Source organism: Indicator indicator, chromosome 9 (assembly GCF_027791375.1).
Source record: "Indicator indicator isolate 239-I01 chromosome 9, UM_Iind_1.1, whole genome shotgun sequence".
Classification (NCBI taxonomy): Eukaryota; Metazoa; Chordata; class Aves; order Piciformes; family Indicatoridae; genus Indicator; species Indicator indicator.
In genome coordinates, this window is record NC_072018.1 from 21,237,649 (window position 1) to 21,261,358 (window position 23,710).

At 41.6% G+C, this 23,710-nt stretch overlaps 1 protein-coding gene across 1 annotated transcript; it reads left to right on the plus strand.

The window, feature by feature from the left end:
- The first annotated feature begins 3,391 nt into the window (after positions 1 to 3,391).
- LOC128968885 (WD repeat and coiled-coil-containing protein) lies at positions 3,392 to 14,106 on the plus strand. Its single transcript, XM_054383528.1, has 4 exons — positions 3,392 to 3,516; positions 5,597 to 7,478; positions 10,047 to 10,164; positions 13,544 to 14,106. The coding sequence occupies exons 2-4, from the start codon at positions 5,616 to 5,618 to the stop codon at positions 13,699 to 13,701; spliced, it is 2,139 nt and encodes a 712-aa protein (XP_054239503.1). The 5' UTR covers positions 3,392 to 3,516; positions 5,597 to 5,615; the 3' UTR covers positions 13,702 to 14,106.
- Positions 14,107 to 23,710: the final 9,604 nt, after the last annotated feature.

The following is a 23,710-nucleotide window of genomic DNA, read 5'->3' on the forward strand; positions in this document are numbered from 1 at the left end:
AGACTTAGATAACAGTTGGACTCGATGATCCATAAAGGTCTTTTCCAACTGAAGCAATTCTATGATTCTACAAGTAGCCATGTGTGTGAGGCCTAGCACCTTGTACCGCTGGACAGGCCCCAGAAGAAACCATGGAAAGGCATGAATGCTTCACCCTGTACATTCACAGAAACATAAAAAGACTGAGACTTATTTAAGCTACTATTAAAACATTTTTCACACTGTGCCTTTTGAGTCTTGTTAATACTTGTGGAGAATCTTTTTTTCTCTTCCTGGGGACCGTGACAAGCCTGCTTATTAGGGCACAGATATGCTAAAATCCAATTACAATACTTCACCCCATACCAAGGCTGGGTTGTGAAAGTAGATCTGTGGTCTGAAGGCATTTAATGGGTTTGGAGGTTTAGCATTTGCACTATCCCAGTGATGCTGCCAGAAACCTCATGAGGAACAGTTTCAATTCCTGGTATAAATAAATCATTTCAATTGATTGAATTAAATAAAGTCTGCCCCATGCAAGTATCCTCCCAGAGACAATACAGTCAGCACTCTGAATCACCTATGACCAGAGGTATGCTCTGTAGCTGGGCATAGTGTACTACCTTGTTTGCAAAGATTTTAAGCAGGCCAAAATAATTCTGACCTTTTAATTATTAAACACATCTATTATTTCACAGTTATTTGGTTAACTAGATTGCCTGCTACTCCACATTAAAATTGTGTTCAAAAAGGTATCTGTTTTATTACTGCTTTAAAAATTTGGGTGAAGTAATTTCTTTCCCTGAAATTGGCACAAATTATTAAAATCAAATAAGTAAAGCAGAGGTTCACAGACTTAGTATGGTGAAAGCAGACATTATCAGATTTCTACAGAACAGACACAGAACAGTTTGACGCAGAACATGTTTCTAATCCTGCAAATACACCTGAAAAACTGTGTCTAATAACAGTATCTGTTATTTACAATACTTATACTATGGCCAAGTAAAATAAAACTTAATTATAACTAGAATAATGGGAGGATATACTTCAAAGGATTCCTTTGGCTCAAATAAATGAACTACCCTCTGGATGAGACTGAACAGTCCACACATCATATCTATATATCTCCAGTTCAGAAAGAGGAATGTTGTGAAGAACTGGGTCAAACATATTCACATATTATTGTGAACGTAAGAGTAGATTTCTAAAAGAAATTTTTCAAATTTCCTTTTTAGTTGGATTGTTCTCTCTATGGTTGTGTCCTGTCTGTGGTTAATGACAAAGGAAAACAAGAGAGGAGAATTCAAAACTGTGTTTATTAGTTTTGTGATCAACTCTCATACACGTGAGTGTATTTGTGGAGCAACACTGAAAGGCTGGCATTTGGGTCCACTGCTTGCCTTTCTAAACTAGAAAGGAAATACATGGAATGTACTCACCTATAGTGCATCACGGGCCATTGAGTTTAATCTAAAATCCATTTATGGAACTCGAAAATTTGTCTGTGACTGTTTGTCTTTAAATACATCCCTGAAAGCCACCAAGTTTTAACCTGAAGATGCACATAGAGGATCTGCTCTGTTAGTAGTTTGCTCCTGTGATTGCAAACTCACAGCTGTATCTTATGTATTTGAATTAATTCATGGCTCTTGTTAAAACTTCCTTCAGTAAATGAATGAATTCTTTAGTTCTGATTTTTTTCACTCTGTCAAGGCACTCGTGCCATATTGTCAGGTCACCATCTAGTGTTCTTTGGGTAAGTTTGAGCTACTTACGTATTTGACTTTGCAGCCATCTCAAGCACATTTATTTTCACACCTAAATATAGTGCTCTCTAAAGCATCATATTTAAACATTCTATCACAAGTTTGAGTTTCAAAAACTGTATAATGATGAGGCTGCTCTGCAGTACTAAGTAGTGACAAAGTGGCACTGTGGCAATATAACTGAAAAAGTCTCAGAGACTTTTAAGTTAGGCCTGAAGCAATACTAAGGACCAGGGTTGTATTTGGAATAGTCCTGTATCATATTTCATGTTTTATTCACTTAAAGAGGCCTCAGTCTATCCTATGAGGTGTTTACGTGCCTATCTATGTGACGTGCATGGGCTTTTTGCCCAATTCTCTTGCTCCACAATGACTGTAGTAACATCTTTCAAATTCTTCCTACTTGTGTAGTTTTCATCATCCTTCCACTTTATCTGCACCCAGATCTCCTCTGTCTTCTTCTGGCTTCAGATAGGATGGTTTCTCTTTCTTTGAAGGTCTTTTCCTTGAATTATAGGTTTGATCCAGTTTACGTCATTGTGCAAGAGTCCCAGTACTTCTCCATTTTGACAATGCTAAAGTTCAGTTATGGTCAGCAGGCTAAGGCCAGAGCACTCAAGTCACTCACTTGAAGCAATGCAAAACAAGTTTCAATTTCCCCAAATTTTAAGCGATCAGACGATTAATTTTCTACACGTAACCTATTTTAATCCCCAACACTCGGACACGTCACACGGTACGTGACCTCACCAGGAGCCCGGGCTGCCCTCAGTGGCGGCAACCCCTGAGGCGGCCTGAGGAGGTCGCTCGCGCAGCCAGCGCGATCGCGGAGAGAGGACGTGTACGTCACGGGCCCAATTGCCTGCTGGGAGTTGTGGTTCTACGGCCCGCCGCCTGCAGGCACCGCCTGCTTGGTCATTGAGCTCAGTCGTGCCCGGCTAGAGCGTCGCTGCTGAACGTCGGAGCGGAGTGCTACTGCCCGCTCCCTGCTGGCCGGGCGGTTGCCGGACTGCGCAGGGCCAGGCCTGGGCCGGCCAGGGAGGCGGGGCCGGGCTCGCGGCGGGCCCGTGGAGGTATCCGGCGCGTACCCGGAACGGGCAAGTGCCGTGCTCGCTCTATGGCTCTGGGGACACTGTCGCGGGGCTGAGCTGCCGGGTGGGTGAGGCTGCTGGCCGTGGCGGGGAAGAGAAGGAGCGGACGAGCTGTGGAGGGAGGTGGGGAATGTTGGTGCAGGTGGGCCTGTGCAGGAAGCGGCCGGTCGCTAGTGGGAAGGGGTGGCGGCGTGGAGGAAGTGGCACGGGCAGGCGTGTTTTGGCACTCTCTTTTGCTCCTTTCTGTGGCCGCCCGCAGCGTCTTCTCGGTGCCCCGCTGGCTGCTCAGAGGGGCTGGCACCAGGCGCCGTATTTTACATGGCCTGTGACATGTGGACATGCCAGGGGAACTCGGCGTTTACCTGGACTGGTTGGGATGCCCGGGGCGTCTGCAAAGGAGGTTGCCTGCCGGGTTGGCGTGCGCCTCGCCGATGGTGGCATGCCTCAGCACCCTGAGTGCCATGGCCCGCACTGCTGGGAGCAGTGGTGGGCTTGGTGATGGGTTTAGGTACGAACTGTCAGGGTGCGATGGCCGGTTGGTGTCTTGCTGCGTTTGTTTTATCAGGTCTGCTGGGGATAGCGTGAATCGTCTGTATCACAGGAGGCTCTCCACATGGCCCAGGAGGCTTAGTATCATAGGGCGTCTTATGAGGCATGTTGTCATCTCCCTTGCCTTGGTAAGTGTTGCCCAGTAGTGTATAACGCTTTGCCTTATTCCAGGTGGTGGTTGCTTAATGAGAGTAAGATCAGTTACACTGAAGTTTAGAGGAGGACCAGGTAGATGGTGGAGTGGTTGGCTGGGAAGTATCTCAAGTGCTGTATTACTGTGAGGCAGGATCCAGTCTACTTAAACTTACCCCTGACAGACATTTACCTAATTGGCTCTTACAGATTATGAAATTCATGGAGTGCCTTCTCCCCCTTTCCAAGGTAACCTGCTTCAATCCTTAGCTATCATTATGGTTAGAATTTTTCCTTAATAGCTGACCTAAATCTCCTTTGTTGAAACTAAGCTGATTATTTTCTTGTACCCTCCATTGCAGACCTGGCGAGTAATGGACCAGCAGATGGGTGGGTGTTTGCAAATTTGCACTCACAAACTTATCCAGACTGAGTGAACCCACTTCACTTCTGTGGTCCGTGAGCTCTGTTAACCATTTTCATCATCTTAATCTGTTAAACTCAGGATGAGGTGCAGTACCCTAGTAGGGATAATGTTAGCTCTGAGGAGGTGGGCAAGTTATCTCCCTTGTGTATGGCATCCATTTCAAAAAACATTTCAGAATGATAACTTTTTCTATCAGATTTTAGTCTTGGAAATCTGCTCTTCCAATCTCCTTCTCCCAAGTTTTAGGGTCATTCACAAGTAATTAGTTAAAATACCAAGTACTGCCAGAGCCTGCACATAGCGACAAAGCCTTCCATGTTTGACTTTATCAAACATTTTCTTCTTGTTTTTTTCATGTTGCCTACTAAAGCTGCAACTCATTCTGTGCCATGGCTTTTCAGTTGAGACAAATCCTACAGAGAATCATGAGTGAGGAAACCATCAATTCCTTTGAATTGGCTCCTATGCTCACAGCTCAAAAGCTAAGAATATGTGTAAAATCCTGAACCTTTCTAAGGATTTGGTGCTTTGCATATGGTTTCTGGATGTTCCAGACACCTGATTACAGATCACTGAGAATAATGATTGCTGGCAGTTTCCTGTTCTCCCTATTGAAGCTGTTAAGCTATGCACAGAGAACTCAAGAGGCTTCTCTTGAGGCATCAGGCAATTCCAATAACTTTTTTTTTTTCAAAAACAACAGAATGAAGGTTTTCTGGATCATTTCCTACCTGCAAAATAGTAATTTCTGCTTTGCAAGGCACTATGAAAATAAGTACTCCTAAAGCAGCATCCAAATGATAACAGATGTCCCCAGAATAACTGCAGATATTAAAAAAAGGCATTAAAAACGTATGCATATTTTTGCATGGATATTCAAGTGTGTGAAAATAGCCAGCTGCTTACTGCTATTGTCTTTTCTACCCAGCCAACACTAGTGAGCTACAAAGTGGTTTGTGAACTTTGACAAAAAGGTGTTCAATAACTTAGGAAAAGAAAAAAAAAGAAAATCACTGTATTAGAGAATGTTGAAGACTGAGAATCATTCCTATGCTATTAGAGTATGGTAGATGGGCCTGCCTCCCTCCTGTGTTCTAGGTTCTTTTAAATCCTGTTCTCATTCGTTTCCTCACAAAAATCTGCTTTGATCCTAACTTTCTTCAAAATTGCATTTGCTCTTTAGAGAGCTTTCTGGAATAACCATACAAATGCTTTGTTCTTACCCGCTTAATAAAGATTTGTAGATAAGACATTGATGCCTGGCCATACTTGTAAGGGATCTCTATCTGATCACCAGCAGTCTGTGAAGCTAAGTGTGGTGAGATTTGGAATGTTTTTAATACCAAAGTAATTTGAAAAATATTCTGAGAAGCAGCAACTTGATTAGAATGAAAGGACTGGTCTTGTGATGAAAATGCAGTAGGCTAAGCCTATGTAAACAACAACATTTCTTTTTCTTAAAATTGCATTTCATGATGGAAATGTCATCAACAAAAAGTTTGAGCAGATGTACATTATATGTGTATATTGACTTCACTAGAAGGAAGAGTCTAGCATTGCCAGGGCCATAAGACAAATAATTTTATAGATACTGTTCTCTATCCTCTACAATAATCTTGTTTTTTCCCTTTTCCTTCTAATTTGTTTAGATGCCTCATATTAAAGATCATGGAGCTTGGAAAGGCGAAGCTTCTGAGAACTGGCCTTAATGCCCTGTACCAAGCAATTCACCCTGTGCATGGTATTGCCTGGACAGATGGGAAACAAGTGATACTAACTTCTTTACGCCTTCATAATGGAGAACCAAAATTTGGTGACTCCAGTGTTGTCGGTCAGTTTGAACATGTCCATGGACTCTACTGGGGCCCCTGTCCCCCTGATGCCCCAGCTCTGCTTGCTGTTCAACATAAAAAGCACATCACCATTTGGGAGCTCTGCTTCAACGTCACAGAAAGAAATAAGCTCTTAGTGTCGCAAATATGTGACATCAGTGAGCCGTTTCCTGTGCTCCCCCAAGGCTGCGTGTGGCATCCAAAGAAGGAGATTTTGGCTGTGCTAACTACACGGGATGCCTCTGTCTTGCACTCTGTGCATCTCAACAACTCCAGAATTAAAGCAGATATTAAAGGCAGCGGTCTGATCCACTGTGCGTGTTGGACCAAGGAAGGCAATCGCTTAGTAGTGGGAGTAGGCAGTGCCCTTCATTCCTACATTTGGGACGATGCTCAGAAAACACTCAATGCTTGTTCTTTTTGCCCCATCTTTGATGTGGGAGGCTATATCTGTGCTGTGGAAGCTACTCTGAATTTCCAAGTTGCTGTTGCCACTGAGCTTCCTCTAGACAAGATCTGTGGCTTAAATGCTGGTGTTGCATTTGAAGTTCCATCAAGCATTGAAACAGAGTCCTTCCCCTCACAGTCCAGCTTAGGTGGTGAGGAGGAGTATTCCATGGATGGGGGGAAAAAGTCACTGGACTCTGAGAAGCCCATGCCTGTTGTTACATCTCCTGTGGATCTAACTCACATACTTTCTAGCAAGCAGGGTGCTGATTCCAGTCCTCTCCTTCATCTGAGACCCAAGGACTACCTAACGGGAAGTGGCCAAGATTCTTCACATCTCATCTTGGTGACTTTTGAAAGAAAAGTTACCTCTACCAAGAAGGGTAGCATCCCAGGCATTCTGGTTCCTGATATAATGGCTTTTGACCCCAAAACTCAGACTGTATCAGTTGCCTCCAATACTTGTAATGTTATTTTAGTCTATTCACTAACTTCATCCAATTTACCCAATATTCAACAAATTCAGCTAGGGAAAAATGAGAAACCAAAGGGTTTGTGCTTCTTGACCAATAAATTGTTACTGATACTGGTTGGAAGACAAAAATTCACTGACCCTGCATTTCTTCCTTCTTCAAGATCAGACAAATACATGATTCGATTGATGATTAAAGAACTAATGTTTGAAATGGGTCGTTCAACATCTGCACCAGTTAATGGGAGCTCCAATTTGAACCTTTCAAGCATACCTCATGACCTCTCTGCAGATGTTCACCCGCTCAGCTGTGGACTCTTGATACCAGATCGTGCTATTACTCAGTCCCCTACCTGCAGAAGAAAACTCATAGAAGAAATAAAGAGTCCTGTTAATGAGCAAAGCTTGTCGTTGAGCATGAATGACCTCAAAGATAAAAAGATTTCTGTGAATTTTCATCCAGCTGCTGAGTCTCTAGATGCCGAACCAGTTAATCGGACTGCGGCGCTGTCTGCCACATCGCTGGTGTTTTCTAACAAGCCAGCATCTCCAAAAAGGCAGGTAGATGCAGCTTCCAAAATACCAAATTCTTATAAGAATAACCTCTTCAGTGAAAAGGAGGCAAATTACTTTTTGAAGAATGTAGAAAAACTGTCTGGTAACTTCACAGAACTACAGTGTCGTCTGTCTGAATTAACTGAGCTGCTCAAATCTGGGAAGAGAAATCTTCCAGTGTACCCTTCTTCTCAGGAACCCTCTTTCATTAACATCACTTGCCAGGTACTTTTAGTATTGGAAGCCTTAATGATAAAATCTTTATATATGTATGTTCTGTTTAGGGATTTAATACATGAGCTCTTGTCAGAGTACACCTAGGAAGGATGACATCATATGAATGTTTTGTTCATGCAGATTTAGTACCTACGATGTTGCTGCATGCAGTTATAACCAACAGGAGTCTTATTTAGATTTGTTTAGGCTTTACATAAGCCTGACTTGTTCTTGTCCTTCCCTACTCCTTCTGAAATTGCATCTCAGTCCCTCTTTATAGTTCTTTTGAAACTATGTATTTGTATTTCTGTTTGATGGCAGATAGAATGAGGGAAGAATTTCAGTTATCTTTTAAACTGAACTCTTGCATATCTGTAACTATTGACGTTTCAGATGGATGCTGTAGTGTAGGTTTCATTCTTGCACATCTCTCTGCACCAGTGGTGAAAGCAGAGCATTTCTGGTAAAAAAAGGACCATTCTCATGGTTAGTAAAATTAGGTAGCCCCACCTACAGAACAGGGGGAGGAAATGCTACAAATCCCATTACTCTGCAGGTGCTCAGTGTTTTTAAAGTCATGTAGTCCACTGAGGAATGTGCAGCCCCTGTCTCTACTTCACACTGGGCTGAGCTCTCTGTCTTTGACCCAAGCAGGTATAACTTTGATACAGAGGCTGGTGGGACTCCAGAGAGCCCATGCCTGTTCAGTTGCAGAATTAGACTTGTGTGAAGTTCTAGGAAAGTAATGTTTTTTTTTTCTTGGCAGTTCTGAAGCTTTCTGTTTAAAAATTTAGACAGGTGAACATTTCTGTGTATGGGAATTAGTATCAGCCTCCCAACTTTCTGTGCGGACAACAGAAGCTGAAGCATGAAAATACTTTGGCACTCAGACATTCCTAAGTAGTAATGTGAGCAATAGATAATTCTATTAACATAGCTTCAAAATGATTTAAAGGCAAATTGCATGAGGAAGACACTTTCCACAATGTCTTCTGTGGAAAGCATTTCCAAATCTTATGCTAGAAAGTGTAAGTTACCTGATTATCAAAGCATGGCACAAATCTACTAAGTCTCTTCTAGAATTCAGATTAATAAACCTTAGTCAGTATTCTAAGTCATTTAAACTGCTGTTGTCCTTTCCATAAGTTCTTATTTTTCATCTTTATTTTGGCAAAAAATTATTCTCAATTTTTGTGGCACTGAACTCTTAGGTCCTAGATTATATCCCCTCAGTCTCTTCATTGTTTTCCACTGTAAATATTTAACTGCATTAACTCTACTTTTCCTAGCTCTCGTAAGTCATAATTATATATGAGGCATTACCTCTGAGAAATGAAAGTTTCCTTCTGGTGTCTCATTCGTCTGAGGTGTTTGTTTAGAAGCCTATTTTAAATTTTGTTAAGGTTTTATATTCAGGCCTCTCTTTACATATAGTTTGAATTCGAGTTAGGTGTCGACTTGTCTTAGTGTTCCAAGTGCTGATTAGCTACATTTGTGTGGAGTGCTTTTCAAATTAAAGTAATGCTACAATTTTACCTATGAATTTTGGTCACTAATGGTTTGTGGCAAGAAAAACATAGGACTTCTGAATTACAAACAACATTGGAAAGTTTGGCAGAAAATGCTGTGTTTTGACTTTAGTCAGAGTATGTTAAATTCAGAAATTGTTAACAGGTGAACAGGGATCCTCACCTCATGTGCTGAGCCCTGATCATTTCTCTGCTGCTCAGGTTGTTGGTTGTATTTTACAAAATGTCGAGGAATCACGAAACATCTCAAATAAGCAGTTGTCTTTGAGAGGGCAGATATCTTAACAGTGCAGGGGGCAAAGAACATGTGTGCATCTCTGACCTGCCTTTTACGGTATGCCCTCCTTGCACATGGATGGGTCTGTCCACAGCATGAGAAGGAAGTCAGAATTCACTTTATCATGTTTTTGTCATGACCCAGGGGTGTTATGGAGGCTTCCCCTGGAGGTGACATGGTAATGTGAATTTGATCTTATGCAACGATAATTTGTAGTTTGGGTAACAACTGACCTTTTGCAATTTTGAAAAATGCTTTTACCCTGCCCTGTGGGGGGTGTTCTTTGAAGACACTTCTTGGATTTTAAGACTTGGGGCAGTGATGATTATAGGCAAGACAAACAAGCCCCTCTGATCTGGTATCTGTTCCTCATCCCAAACATTTATGGGCAGGAGTTCTCACCTTTCAAGTCATGGATCAGAGAGAGGGGAGAATGGAAAACCTCCGGCTTTACAAACTCCTCAGGAAAATGTCCCTCAGAGGTGGTAGGATGAGAGTCAGTATTGTGTTGTGGATGAAGCGCATGCTGAACTAGTACAATTACTTGTTGCTATCACTCACAGATCGTGTTTGAGAGCAGGACTTTTAAATACAAATATTACAAATGGGTCTGAGTGAATGTAGTATCTGACTTCTGCAGATGTAGTTGAATGCACGTCTGTGATCTCGTTTTGATTAGCACTGTTTTGACATCTCTGCTTAAATATACATGATGTCTATATACATGTAAATATACATGGTGTCTAATCTGGGTTTTTTACGACTTTTCAGAAGCAGCTTTCCAGAAGTGATTCAGATGAAAGACGAGCTGTTATTCTCTGCGGTGATAAACTTCGTCTAAATACAATCCAGCAGATATTCAATCTCTCTCTTGTAGAAATGCAGCATGGTATGTTGTAATAATAATAGTGCAAAACACTTCACATACGTGTGTCTAATCCCATCTGGAAAAAAATACAAGGAATAAATAAGTACTGCTAAAAATTTTTTACTAATACTGTTGAAAATATGAAGATTCTTCTCTGGGCTTCTACTGAGAATGACCCTTACATTCTGACAAAACACCAACACCTAATAAATGAGCAGCAAATTTCTACATATTGATACCCCCTTATCAAGTAGCTGGAAATACAGGAAAATTGCTGTCACCCAGTGTTTTTATTTGTTTTCATCTATTTTAAATTGACTAGCAGTTTTGGAATACAACTTTGTGTGTTTTATTCTGTAGGTCCAGCATCTGCTATCCTTTAAGAAATCATAGAATCATAGATTTGTTTGGGTTGGAAGCGACTTTAAAGATTACCGAGTTCCAATCCCCCTGTCATGGGCAGGGACACCTACTAGACCAAGCTCCTCAAGGCCCCGTCCAACGTGGCTTTAAACATTTCCAGCTTTGGAACCTCTACAGCTTCTTGTGGGCATCCTGTTCCAGTGCCTCACCACCCTCATTGTAAGGAATTTCCTCCTAATGTCACATCTCAGTCTGGCTTCTTTCAGTTTGAAACCATTACCCCTTGACTTATCACTACATGCCTTTTTACAAAGTCCCTCTCCAGCTATCTTGTAGGCCTCCTTCAAATATGAAGGATGCTATAAGGTCTCTCTGGAGCTTTCTCTTCTTCAGGCTGACCAACCACAGCTCTCTCAGCACATCTTCGGGGCAAAGGTTCTCCAGCCCTCTGATCATTTTTATTGATCCTCTTCTGGACCTGCTCTGACGGTTCCTTCTTGTGCTGGGGGCTCCAAAGCTGGACACAGTACTCCAGGAAGATTCTCAGAAGAGCAGAGGACAGGGGGAGAATCCCTCTTTCAACCTGCTGGCCATGTTTCTTTCACTGCAGCCCAGGATTTGATTGGCTTTCTGGCCTGCATATGCACACTTGAGGTCATGTTGAGATTCTCATCAACCAGCACCCCCAAGTCCTTCTACTCAGACTGCTTGCTACCTGTTCTTCTCCCAGACTCTATTTGTGCTTGGGATTGCCCTGACCGAGTTGGTTTTGTTGAATGTAATGAGGTTGGCATTGGCCCCATCTCACAGTTTCTTATAGACTTTTAAGTTTTTTAAAAACTTACGGTTTATAAAAATCTTTTCTAAACTATAAATCTTGTATAGTTTATAAAAATGTTGGGAGTTTTTTTGTGAACACATAAGTAGCTCTATAAATTTTAGCAGTGCATTACCCTTCAGTTTTTGCTGTGAAGAAAACCTTTCTTATTTCTGTGGTCTTCTCTACTGCTACCCAGAGCTATCAAATGCACATCCTGTATGCCTATGAATGAATTCCAAGAGTCTTACTTTTGGCAAAAATGGAAACCCCACTTTTAGGATATGATCTCTCACTGCCACAGATACTCTTTTTGCTATATTTGAGTGTCCACGTTTAGCTCCTGTGTGCAGCTAAGCTACTCTATCACTTGATGAGCCCTCCCCAGCAGGGAAGGGGGAATCAGGAAAAGGAGAGACGACCTGTGGGTTGAAATGCAAGTGGTTTTAATGAAGTAGCCAAACTGATACCAGTGTCAATACAAAGTATATAAAGTTGTACTCAGCCCAGCAAAAGTACAGCAGTCACACTAAACAGGAGGACAGTCTTTGAGAGAAGGAAGTGGAACAGAGTACAAGCAGAAGACTCTAAGAGGAAGCCTCCCTCTTTTCTGCAAACTTTCCCTTTTATAATGAGTGTGACGTTTATGGTATGGGATACACCTGTGAGCCAGCTTGGGTCAGCTGCCCATGCTGACTGAACTGCTAATGGCCTGCAGCCCATGGCTAGCCTATGGGTCTGTTCCAGCAAAACCAGGACACCCACAGCTACCTGCCTACATACTTGCTGTCTGCCTGCTCCCAGAGCCTTAAGGCTGATGTTCTTTGTGCAAATTTTATTTTTAAGTAATTGTTGGCATATGTTTAGTATTCTAATACCTAGATAAATCTGTAATCAGTTAGTTCACTAGCACATGATCTTGAAAAGGTTCTTACCACTACCTTTCACTGGTTTAGCAGTTTTCCTATTGCAGCTTCAGTTACAGTGACTTTGTTAATAGTGTGGCACAACCCAGGAACATGTGATATACCCAGTGGTAGCAGCAGGCTACGTTCTCTTAATTTTTTAGGCTGGAAGTTTATTTTGAGCTCTAAGACTTGAAAAACTTCTGACAGGAAAAATGTCCTCATTTGGTTTTGACTTGTGAGTGTAAAAATGTAAATTTTACAGAATTGGTTGCCCAGGAGTCAGTAACCATCATGCCTACAACTAGCCTAACTAGATATATTTTTAAACAGTGTTACAGGAGGTTTCTTTATTAATTTTACAAATACTATTAGCTAAATGGGAAATGTAGGACTGTTACTTTCCAATTCCTGAATTACATTGATTTTCAAGTTTGGCCCAAATGAGTCATTAAGCCTAAAGATTAAAGGGTTTCATGCTTTTAAGCTACAATCTTCTCATGACCTTACTTCTGACATGAGGTTATGTAATGTAAATTTACAAACAGCTGGAAATGCCCCTCTGAATTCTCTCATCCCTCACAAGCTCTATTTGATATCTTCATCAACTTAACGGATACAAATATAGACATTTTCTGGTTTGTATGAGTTGGCAACAATCAGTGTTTCAGTAAATTTGAAATTGTAAAATTAATGCTAATGGTGAAGTCAAATAGCAAATGGACAGGAGGCATGAGGTTTGTGAAGTATAGTACAGTATTTCTTCCTTGTGTTTATTCAATTAATTACAATGAAATTAACATAATAGAAGCAGTTGCTAAATTTGGTTTATTACATTAATTTGCATTTAATAAATTTCTGCTTTTTATGGTGCCTGCACAGCATAGGCACTGTGAAGTAGCTTACAAGTACCTAATTAAAAGAAATCTGGATGCTTATGACTTGTCTTCAGAATTTCAAAGTCAGTCTAGATGAAGCCTTGAGCAAACTGTTCTAGTAGGAGGTGTCCCTTCCCGTGGCACGGGAGTTAGAAGAAGATGATCAACCTAAACCCTTCTGTGATTCATTCCTCGTCCTTATTTGAAGTGTGCATTTATTACATTCATCTCCCGTTGACACAATGGGTCAAAAGATGTTTTGTGCAGTTGCTAACTGTCCTCTGTTCTGAGATCATACAACATGTATTTTCTTATACTTCCCCCCCCCCCCCTAGAAAAACTAAATATACAGAAGCACTTAACCTGCACTTTGGAAGAAATGTTCTATACCTTATACCTAATTACAGGACGACTTAGATATTTGCATGTCTTCACAGGTTCATCTTGGATTGTTCTCACAGCAGACAGCGAGGGCTTTGTTCCATTAACGTTTACGTCCACCCAGGAGATAGTCATAAGAGATGCCAGTATGAAAGGCTACAGTGCTCGTTCTTCCAAAACTTTGGACATCATCAGTTCTACAGAAGGATGCTGACCTGTTTCTTCTGAAAGTCTGCTTATCACAAGTTCTTTGGAAGCCCTCACTGAATACTCTTCCATGGCTTTAGACAGCAGCAGCTCTTCAGAACAGCCTGGCAGTAAAATGTGAATTTTGACCATGATTTTGTAATGCCTGTCTTATAATGGGAGGCTTCTACTGTGTAGGATTACAAATTCTAAGCAACAATCTGTCTCAAATCTCTGATGGATTTCTGTTAAATTTTTTGTTGCATATCACTGTGAATTATTGATTTGTTCATTGAAAACTTCTTTTTTTCCCCTACTGTGCAGTGTTTTTTAAGTATGCTTCTTGCAGTGGAGACTGGATATTTGTATCAGTGGCTGAAAACATGCCCTTACAGGCTTCTGAGCTAAAGTTTCCATCTTGGGCTTTAATATGTTGGTGGGTTTAGATGACAGGAAACTTGCATAATAAAGAAACCCTTGAAAACACTCCATTGTGCCCTCACTCTGTCAATGCCTGGAAATACTGCACTGTTATCTCAAAATAGAGCCTGCCAAAGTGTATGTGGGTTTGCACTGGTGTTACTTAGGGTGCAAGCACCACTTGAGGTATGTGGAGTTTGGGACAAAGTATAACCATGTGGAATATCCGTAGTGTGTAGAAACCAGACCCTTTTCCCCTCCTGTGCTTCCCTGCGTGAATCTGGGGAAGTGGGTGTCATCTGGTGGGTTGAGCCCAGCTGGCAGCTGAGCCCCCACTCAGCTGCTCACTCACTTTCCTGTGCAGGGCAGGGGAGAGAATTGGAAGAGCAAAAGCAAGAACAACTCGTGGGTTGAGATAAAAATGGTTTAATAGATAAAACAAGCTGTGTGCATATGTAAAGCACACTAAGTTTATTCGGTACATCTCATGAGCAGGCAGATGTTCAGCAGCTTGTGGGAAAGAAAGGCTTCATCATGTGTAATGATTATTTGGGAAAACAAGTGGCAGTTGCTCTGAATGTCCTCTCTCATGACTGACTTTGCTGAGCACAATGCAATATGGTATGGGATATCCTTTTGATCAGTTGGGGTCAGCTGTCAAAGCTGTGTCCTCTCCTAGCTTCTTGGACATGCCCAACCGACTCACTGGTGGGACAGAGGAGGAGAAAGAGAAAGCCTTGATGCTGTGCTCACGGTGCTTAGCAATAGCCAAAACATTGGTGAGTTACCAACACTGCTTTGGTCACAGATCCGAAACATCGTAACTGCTGCTATGAAGAAAACTAACCTCATCCCGGCCAGAGCCAGCATACTGGTATAGGCATACAAATTGCTGTAGTTATATTTGAATAACTAAATATTTGCTAGTTAATATTTCTAAGCTCCTCTTGTCTTCTTCATGAAATTCTTCCCTGTTACTTTTGAAACACCACTCACAATATTAACAACATTCCCTTCAATACATCTGTTTTAATTGTCATAGCTACTATGTGCTAATGGGCAGAAGGGAAGTCTATTAACCCATCATCTTGAGAACATCCAATTTAAAAGGCTGACAGAAGAAAATGTGCTATGGCCTTCTTAGTGGAAGAGAGAAAACGGGTGAAATTTAGAAAACAGCTGAAGTTTATGCATTGCAGCACTGAAGAAAAGAGAGTGATCCAAGATTGCTACCCATAAAATTAAAGCATGATAACATTAAGCGGTTTATCAAGCTATCACGGGGGCACTTACTGCGTGAGAAGGAATCGAGTGATGAGATTTTAGAACTGGAACTGCTGTCTCAGGACTAATATAATCTTTTTATTGTGTATTTGTAAATTTAGCCAATGTCAAAAACATCATCTGTCCACAAAGTACAATATGAAAGACACAACATTAATGAAAACTGTGAGGTATGCTCAGTATTATGTGTCACAACTAGATGTTAACAGCTTTTGATGAACAGGGGAGGAGAAAAACAGGTAAAATTGTTCGGCTTCATTCGACAAGCATCTGTTCTCAGTAATAGCCACTGTTTAATCAGGAGGTGGTCCACAACTACTGTTCCTCTTTCCAGAAAGTCATTGAATTCAGAGCCTCAGCACTGGCTGCATGTTCAAAGCAGACTAGATGAAATTCCCCACACACCGACAATAACCAGGCTAGCTCAGTCTGGAAGCAAATGAAAGCTGTATTTACAAGCAGATCTACAATCTATGATGAAATGCAATGAATATGTACAAATATACAAAATTCACAACATTTACAAATATATACAATCAATAGAAAAGCACAACCAAGCTCCCTTTGCTTCCCCCCAGAGGGGACCTTTCCCAAAGGGGACCTTTCCCAAAGGGGCCTCTCTCCCAGGGGCCGCCTCCCCCCAGACCCTCCTGGCAGAATGCAGAGTTAGTTAAAAGCAAAGAGGCTGTTAACTTAGCTCGCCAAGGTCAGTGTGTTATCTTCAGCCAGGAGAGAAGAAGAAACAGCAGCCGGACAGCCCAGCAAGTTGCCCTGACTGTGCCTACTTTGTTTAGAGTAGTAGTTCTTAAACATTTCTATCTATCCAATGGAAGTGTTTAGAACAATCATTATTTTGCTTTCTTACACCCAGTAGTGACTTATTTACATTCTTTCGCTTTCCCTGCTTGAACTTTGAGAAGAAAAATTAAAGAGACAGTTTCAAACCATCACAGGAATGGTCTATCACCCTCAGCCACCTGGCAGTCCTTCTTCATTCCAGTTCCTGGTTTCAACAAACCACTGACCCACAGGAGGAGAGGGTTAGTTAAGTGCTGAGTGTTCTTGGCCCTGCAGTAAAACTCTGCACCTGCACTGGCCCATTCATCCCGAGGGGGTGCTTCCAATTGCACTTGCCTCAAATGCTGCTTCCATAATTTTCAATATGCAGCCAAATAGCAGATAAAAATCAGCTGCTTGTTTTGGAATTCCTCACTATTTGCATGATTTCTAGACTGACGAAAGACAGTGTCTCCCACCGGAAGCATGCTCAGTCTCAGGTTCCACCAGGCAGCTTTGTAAGACTCTTCCAGCTTCCCAGGTGAGCACAGGGAATTGTGCGCATACAGAACATGGCCGTGTCGGGCAGCAAGAGTAGATGCAGAAAATCACCCACTGGAGACTGTTAATATTTAGTCAAGGGATTACACCAATTCTTCTTGGTGTGTTATGTGCATGAAGACAGATACTACATTTGAAATAAAACCCTAGGAATTTGGGAAGAATTAAATTCTTTCCCTAAGAAAATAGCTTCTTTTTGAATGAGAAGTAATTTCTAAACCTATGGGCTGGTCTGCATCAAACCCAAATGTTAAAGGCCCAAATCCCTGAAGATATATCAAGCATAATACTAATGATAATGAGACTTCATTTTTCAATGCAAAAAACTTCGGAGAGGATGAGGAATAGTGTCTGATGTATGTAATCTTAGGGCTAGGGACATCTATACAATGGGAGGTAAAAACCACTTGCTGGAATTTCCCTTGATCTTGAGGGGAGAGACATTGTTACACTCAGATTTATGTCCAGAAATGCACAGCTATTGGTTTCCAAAATCTCTTTGATGAGATATTAAAAATCATATTTTCATCTACTGACTTTCCATTTTCTTTTACTGAACTATCTGATGATTCTTGATTGAATGTGTATTTTGTTTGAATCTGTAAGAAGAAGCGTGTGCTCTCAGCACCTTTGAAAAAGAAAAAAAAAATTAAATGAATCTTTTAATCCCAAATCAGAGAATTCTATGAGGTCAGGCAGATACTTGGGTGAAGCTAAGGAGCTGATAACCATCTTCCCTCAGAGCTCTAATGCCCTCTGCTTGCGGTCTGTGCTTGTGGTAGTCCTCTGCTGCTGGCAAGCATTACATTGGAGATTAAATCAATGGCATTGAAAAGCTGCTGAGTGAGTTTTTAAGTAATAATTTGAAACCTCAAGAGATGAAATCTTTACATTGATCTGCTGTCCTTGGGGCAGCTTTGGTTTTGGCTCTCCTGAAAACCTCTATTAGAAGTTTCTCCCAGCAGCATGAGACTCCAGCTCCACTGTTCCCATGGCTGCTGAGCAGCTGTAGAGCAGTTAAAGTTAAAATGGGCTGAACTGCATGGAGGTTTTATTTCAGCTTTAAAAATCACTTTTGTTGTTTCAGGAAGAAGTACCTCTTCTCTGGTGTTCTGAAATTCATCTTAGAAAGTTTTATTTACTTACTGTCAGGACCTCTCATTTTTCTTGTTTTGTCTTATTATATTTGTTGCTGCACCTCTCCTTTTTCTCCTTTTGTCTTATTTTTCTGTTGCTCTCTTGTTAGCAAGAGGAAAGGAAAGAAAGCCAAAGCCACAAAGCCCAGAGGCAAGAACCACATAGACCACTAGATGACAAATCATCTCATTCAAAGATCCTTGGCTCTTCCATTCTGCAGAATACACACAATAGCAAGTAAATGGCTTCTCACAATAAGGCATCCAAAAAATCAATGTTTCTTGAAGCCAGAAACCTTAAAATCAAGTATAGCTTCTGCTGCCAAAGTCCTACTACGTTTTATTATTTTATCCCTGGTGGGAAGACAAATCATTTTTCCTAAGCTACCAGCTGTGAATTTTCCAAATGAAACACCTGGAAAGGAAAAGTGGAGAGGTACAGGAGCAAGTTGAAAAGAGAGGTTTTTTGGGTTTTTTTTGCCTCCATCATATTTCTTCTAACATGGCCATGCGCTGTGCTTCCTTTATCCCTAGCAGCTCCTTGGGTTTCTTTTTTTGTGTAGTGGAATTCCAGCCACAGCTGGTGGTTGGAAGAATCATCTTCCAGGAACCAGCCTATGTTTAACACAAAATTTGATTGATTGATTGATTAAAATTGCTGCCTACTCTGTTCCTGATTTGTCCCATGAGATCTAAGTCCCTCTTTTGTATTAGCCTTTGTTACTGCTCCAGGGACATCTGGTTCTCTGGGGACCCTGAACAACCACCCAAGCAGGGACCACAGGCGCACCTGTGTTCATCAAGTGCCATCACTTACTAGTCCAAAATTATGTCCATCTTCCATTCATTTCTGGATTAACTCAGATTCCCCTGAAATATGTCTCAGTCCTGGATTTATCATACATTTTCCTTTACTCAGTGGACAATACTGTCTGCTGGCAACCAGAGAGAATGCAGCAGGATCTGAAAAGAAAGGTGAAGGAGAAGAAAGATGGAACTCTAGTTCCCTTTGTATGAGTTCTTTGGGCATTACACCCTACAGTCGTCTACTGGTTCTACTCATTTAGAGCAGGTCTATCAAGCACGTTCTAATTGTCTTGTTACTATCTGCAGACACCAAGCCTGCAATCAGTACTCACAGCACCAGGACCAAAACACATTCCATTTTGTGCTGTGACACAGAGAAGGATGACATCCCAGTATGTTTTTTAACTGTGCCTTCTGTCAAGCTCCTTGTTATTTCAATTGCACGGCCAAAATACTTAAAGTATGTCTTTCTCAGCTGTTACAGCATTGCTTCTGCTTCCCAGGAAACCTCCAGCACTGAAATTCCACCTTGTTTGCTGCAGTTCATGATCATCTCTTGGGTTAAGGTGATATTTTATCCATTGATCTGTGTTTACATGAACAGAGGCTCAGACAGGGAATCAGGGAGGGACAAGCTGAAAATGTCAGTATCTGGTAACCAGAAAGTGTTAACTTGATTCTCCCCTGCTCTGCATGTGGGTCTCCACATCCAGTGTATTTCCACCAAGTCACCTATTTCAATCCAAGAGCCCTTGTGAGAGGACTAGAGAGTTTTTTTAGGAAGCTTTCATCTCCTTTGACTCTTCTTTCACCCCAGCAGGTCACCTATGAAATTCTAGAGTTGCTTGTTATCTCTGCCTGGCCAGCCCAGCCCAGCTGAGTCTGGGGGTGGCTACCCTTGTGCATTCATCCCACACTGATGTCAGCAGGTATGTCCATGTGCTGAGCACCCCTACATGACTGAACTGTTGAAGTCTCTGGATGTGTCAAACATGCAGCTTCTTTTCAGCAATTTTTGAAAATGGCCAAAGGGTGAGTTTTGGAAGCACAAGGTAAATACCTCCTCGTGGACTGATTTGGAGAGAAACTTCTCAGCTAGTGTAAACCTGGTTCCCTCATCATGATGATGAGCTGGTGGCTTGAGTTGGCTTTAAGCAGGTGAAAAAATACTCTGGGTAAAACAAAGATGAAAGTCCATTATGCAGGATACTAAAGTGTGAGGGAAATCCTTTTGATCCTTTGTTGAACATAGATTATTCCTTGTATATTAGCAAAGACGAGCTGTCAGAGGATGGGTGCCAGCTCTCTAAAGTGTGCATCCATTGTTGCAGAGTGACAGTCAGTTCCACAGGGCCTGAGAGATCCTTCCTCACCAACCACAGCAGAGTGCAGCAAACATGAGGACAGAAAGCTGAAGGGCATAGCTGAAATTCATAGTCTTGTCTAACATAATTCAGGACAAGAAATAGACCAGGAAATAACATTTATTTCTGCTGCCATACTTCTAGGGCAAACATCCACATTTCCCTACCATCCAACAGCATTGCAGTTCTCCAGCTGCTCTATAAACCTCTCTGAAATTATATTGAAGACCCAACCTTTCTGCAGAGTGCCACAGCTCTAGGACCATTCTCCCTCCATTGTTTGCTCAGCTCAGTGTCATGTCAGTTTGTGTCTTCAGAGGCTGTAAATTCTCAGGTGCAATATAGCAAAAAACTCTCCTCTGTCTCAGGGTCAGAGACACCTGCTGCTGCCTTGTCTTTTGAATGAAGCTTCCCAGTGACTCAGAATCTGTTTTTTGAAGCTGATTTGGTGTTCAGTGATGTGAAAGCTATCAGATTTCATACTTTAGGCCTATACCTTATAAACAGTTTTGTAGCCATAATACTCAGCTAGGTATCTGAACCATGGATTGGCAGAGCGTTAAGGTAAACAACATTAATTCAGTGCAGCACAAGGAACTTGTGATCTCAAAAGCTGAAGGAAAACAAAGCTCATTCCCTCACCTTCCAGCTGCATGAATCAAGCTGACATTTCCATCAATCAGCCTAGAAGTTTTCTGAAGGGAAAGACTCTATTGTAACACTTTAAAACTGTTTTTTACATAACTGTGATATGAAATTCATAGCAGGGATGTGACTGACCACTATACATTAGACTACTACTGGTGATACCCTGCTGCAGGAGACTTTGAACTAACTTGCCTTTTCTTCCTCACCTTCAAAGTGCTAGACAACAAATACCAGGTCCTAAAGGACCTGAATTTCACTTAAAGAATCCTCTCCTCTCAAGAAGGCTGATTAAATTTTGCATTTTCTATCTACAGCCCAGAAAGGGAAGTAGAAAAGGAGATGAACAAGTGATAATTGGAAACAAACCTGAAAAAAAGCAGGATTTGGCTTTAAAACACTTCAACTATTTCACTTGGTATGCAGAAGGTAAGACGAGGATGCATCAGGGATTGAATCTAGCAGCGATTCTTATAAGGTGCAGGAGTGACTTAAGGAATTAGTTCTCAAATCCACAGATCCCTTCCTGAAAACCCAGTGACCTGACACTGAAGGTCTCAGCCTCTGGGGACTCCTCAGGGACAGATGTCTGAGGTGGTGTTCACCCATTAAAGTGGGGGAGTCAGCACAAGTGATCTAATGCAGCTAAGCCATGGCAGTTGAGCAAGTTCAGGGGCAGAGTGAGAGAACATGGTTAACACAAGATGCAGCTGCTGCTGGTGGCTAACAACCCCTTCCTTCAGCACCTGGTGGGGAACAGCGGTTCACCTACACAGTTAGCTGTGACCCAAGGTGAGGCTGATCACCAGCCAGAGCACTCAGGAAGGCGATACAACCTTGGAAGGTTTCAGCATTATCTTTAGCAAAAGCTACAAGGGAGACGAAACTGGAAGAGAAGATGAGTGACTAGCTCAGCTGCTAGCTGGGCCAGCAATCAGCCCAGTACAGAAGATGTGGGCTGCCATCGCTATACTTCAGCAAGGGCAAAGAATGGGCATGGCTTCCATTACAGGGGATTATTTGGTGACACGTACCTCTGTTATCCTTTTCATTTCTTGCTCTGTTTGTGTAAATCCATTTGTTGGAGCTGCTTGCGTGCAGGTGGGGAAGTACTGTTGATTAGGCACCCAGCTGATTTAATCCGATCTCCCATATGCTTAGGACCGTATTTGGGTATTACTTGAATCAGAGGCCCTGGAGACTGAAGGTGCTCCCTGTTACTGCCAATCAGTGCAAGGTAGGTGGTTTGTATTAGATTAGTGTTTAATCTAAATGGTTGTCAATGTAAGAATCTGCTTCTTTCAGTCACATGTTCTAAATGTACCTAAGGCAGACACGTCATTCAAAACTGACAAGGAGACACACAAAGTTCATTTATTTTATAGCACCAACATGGAGCCCTAAAGAAAAGGACAAAAAAACCCAAACATTACCCTGCACTTCCCCATTCTTTTTTACTTACAAAAAATACATTAATTTTCTTAACAAAAGTACAACTCTGATAATCAAATAAAATAACAATAGTTCCAAAATATAAAAATACTCTGCTATGTTTTATCTACAGAAGTTCTGTGCTTTATTTCAGTAGTTCCATTATTGCTACCATATGCAAAGTGAGGAACGAGTAAATCTTTGTTAGAAAAATATCACATTATCTCTCTGCAGAAAAGGGAAATACTTTACAATCAACCAAGTTTACCTTGCATGAAACTGAATTCAGATTGGGTGCTGTGCAATTTAGAGGCAACAGCACAACTGATCTAGAAATAATATCTTAAGTCGCATTCAAATTACTCCAACCAACCACAGCCATCAGTTTGTGCAATGCTTTCATCACTGGGCTAAGTATTTGGCTTATGTAAACTGACACAGATCTACTGCCTTGTAGGTATAGATTTATAGCAGTTGAAAATATAACCCATTAAAAAAAACCACAGACTTTACTGAAAATTCTGCTTGTTTTTGAAGAGGGCTATTCAGAAAACCACAAATATTACAGAGTAAATCAACCCCCCCCAACTGTTTTCTGTGATGGTTTGGAGCTATATGACATTACTATTACCTACTCCAAAGTGCAGCAATTCTGCTATTTCAAATTCTATCAGACTCAAAACTGTAAACAGGCTCATGGTTTTTATTGTTATAAACACATAGGCCCCAGGCATATAAATCTTGATTTGTCCAAGAACCAAAACTAAAATATCTCCCAGCCTTAGATATCAATTCAATGGAAGTCTTAGACATAGTTAACTATTACCCTTGTACACTCAAAACGTATCCTTCAGGCACACTCATATGTGTTTTGCTGAATTACAACAGTTCGTTAGTCCTTAGCCTTCAAACTTGCTTGAAAAGGTTTCAACATAAAACTCACTAAGACTCTCAGTGGATGCACTGATTTTACTTCACAGTGTCTTTCAGTAACAGCTTTCCCAGCTTCCAGTCACAGCACTGTAGTCACTTCCCAGACTGCCCTGAGCAAATAACTTGTGGTCACTGCCTCCCGTGACGCCTATTGCAAGTGCTCCCAAACAGCAGCAAGCCAGTCCTCCAAAGGAACTTCCAGTACAAAATACAAGACACCCTCCCACATATTCATACAGTGGAGCCAGGGGACCGAAAATTCGTGTCTTGTCTTGTGTTGTGCTCATCTCTTCCAGGTGAACAAACCTTTAACTCTTGGATTCATCACTCTTCTCTCAAGTCAACCTCTGGAGGACTCTTTAACTCCACTGACTAAAGAAGCAGCCCAGAATGAGGAGGTCTAAGCTTAAGTGCTCCAGAAAGTGCTGTGGTTAGGTGTGTCTTTCATCTACCAAGTGTGTTCAGCAGTGTGAATCTATAGCAGAAATGAGGTCTCAGTTATCTAAATCACAATGACATCCCTGACTGAAAAAAAAAATTAAAAGATCACCATTTGAAAGTCAGGTGTAGCCTCATTATTATAAAACACTATGTGTAAGCTGAGAGGTGTTTTGTGAGGCAGAGAGCCTATAGCACATGAGAATGGGTGAGTATCGTGATAAAGTTACTTTAAGGCTGA

Bases quoted from the DNA above. Each gene is read 5' to 3' on its own strand.
- LOC128968885 (XM_054383528.1), top strand. From the start codon at position 5,616: ATGGAGCTTGGAAAGGCGAAGCTTCTGAGAACTGGCCTTAATGCCCTG. The intron at 7,479-10,046 runs GTACTTTTAGTA...ACGACTTTTCAG, and splicing joins TCATTAACATCACTTGCCAG to AAGCAGCTTTCCAGAAGTGA. The intron at 10,165-13,543 runs GTATGTTGTAAT...ATGTCTTCACAG, and splicing joins TCTTGTAGAAATGCAGCATG to GTTCATCTTGGATTGTTCTC.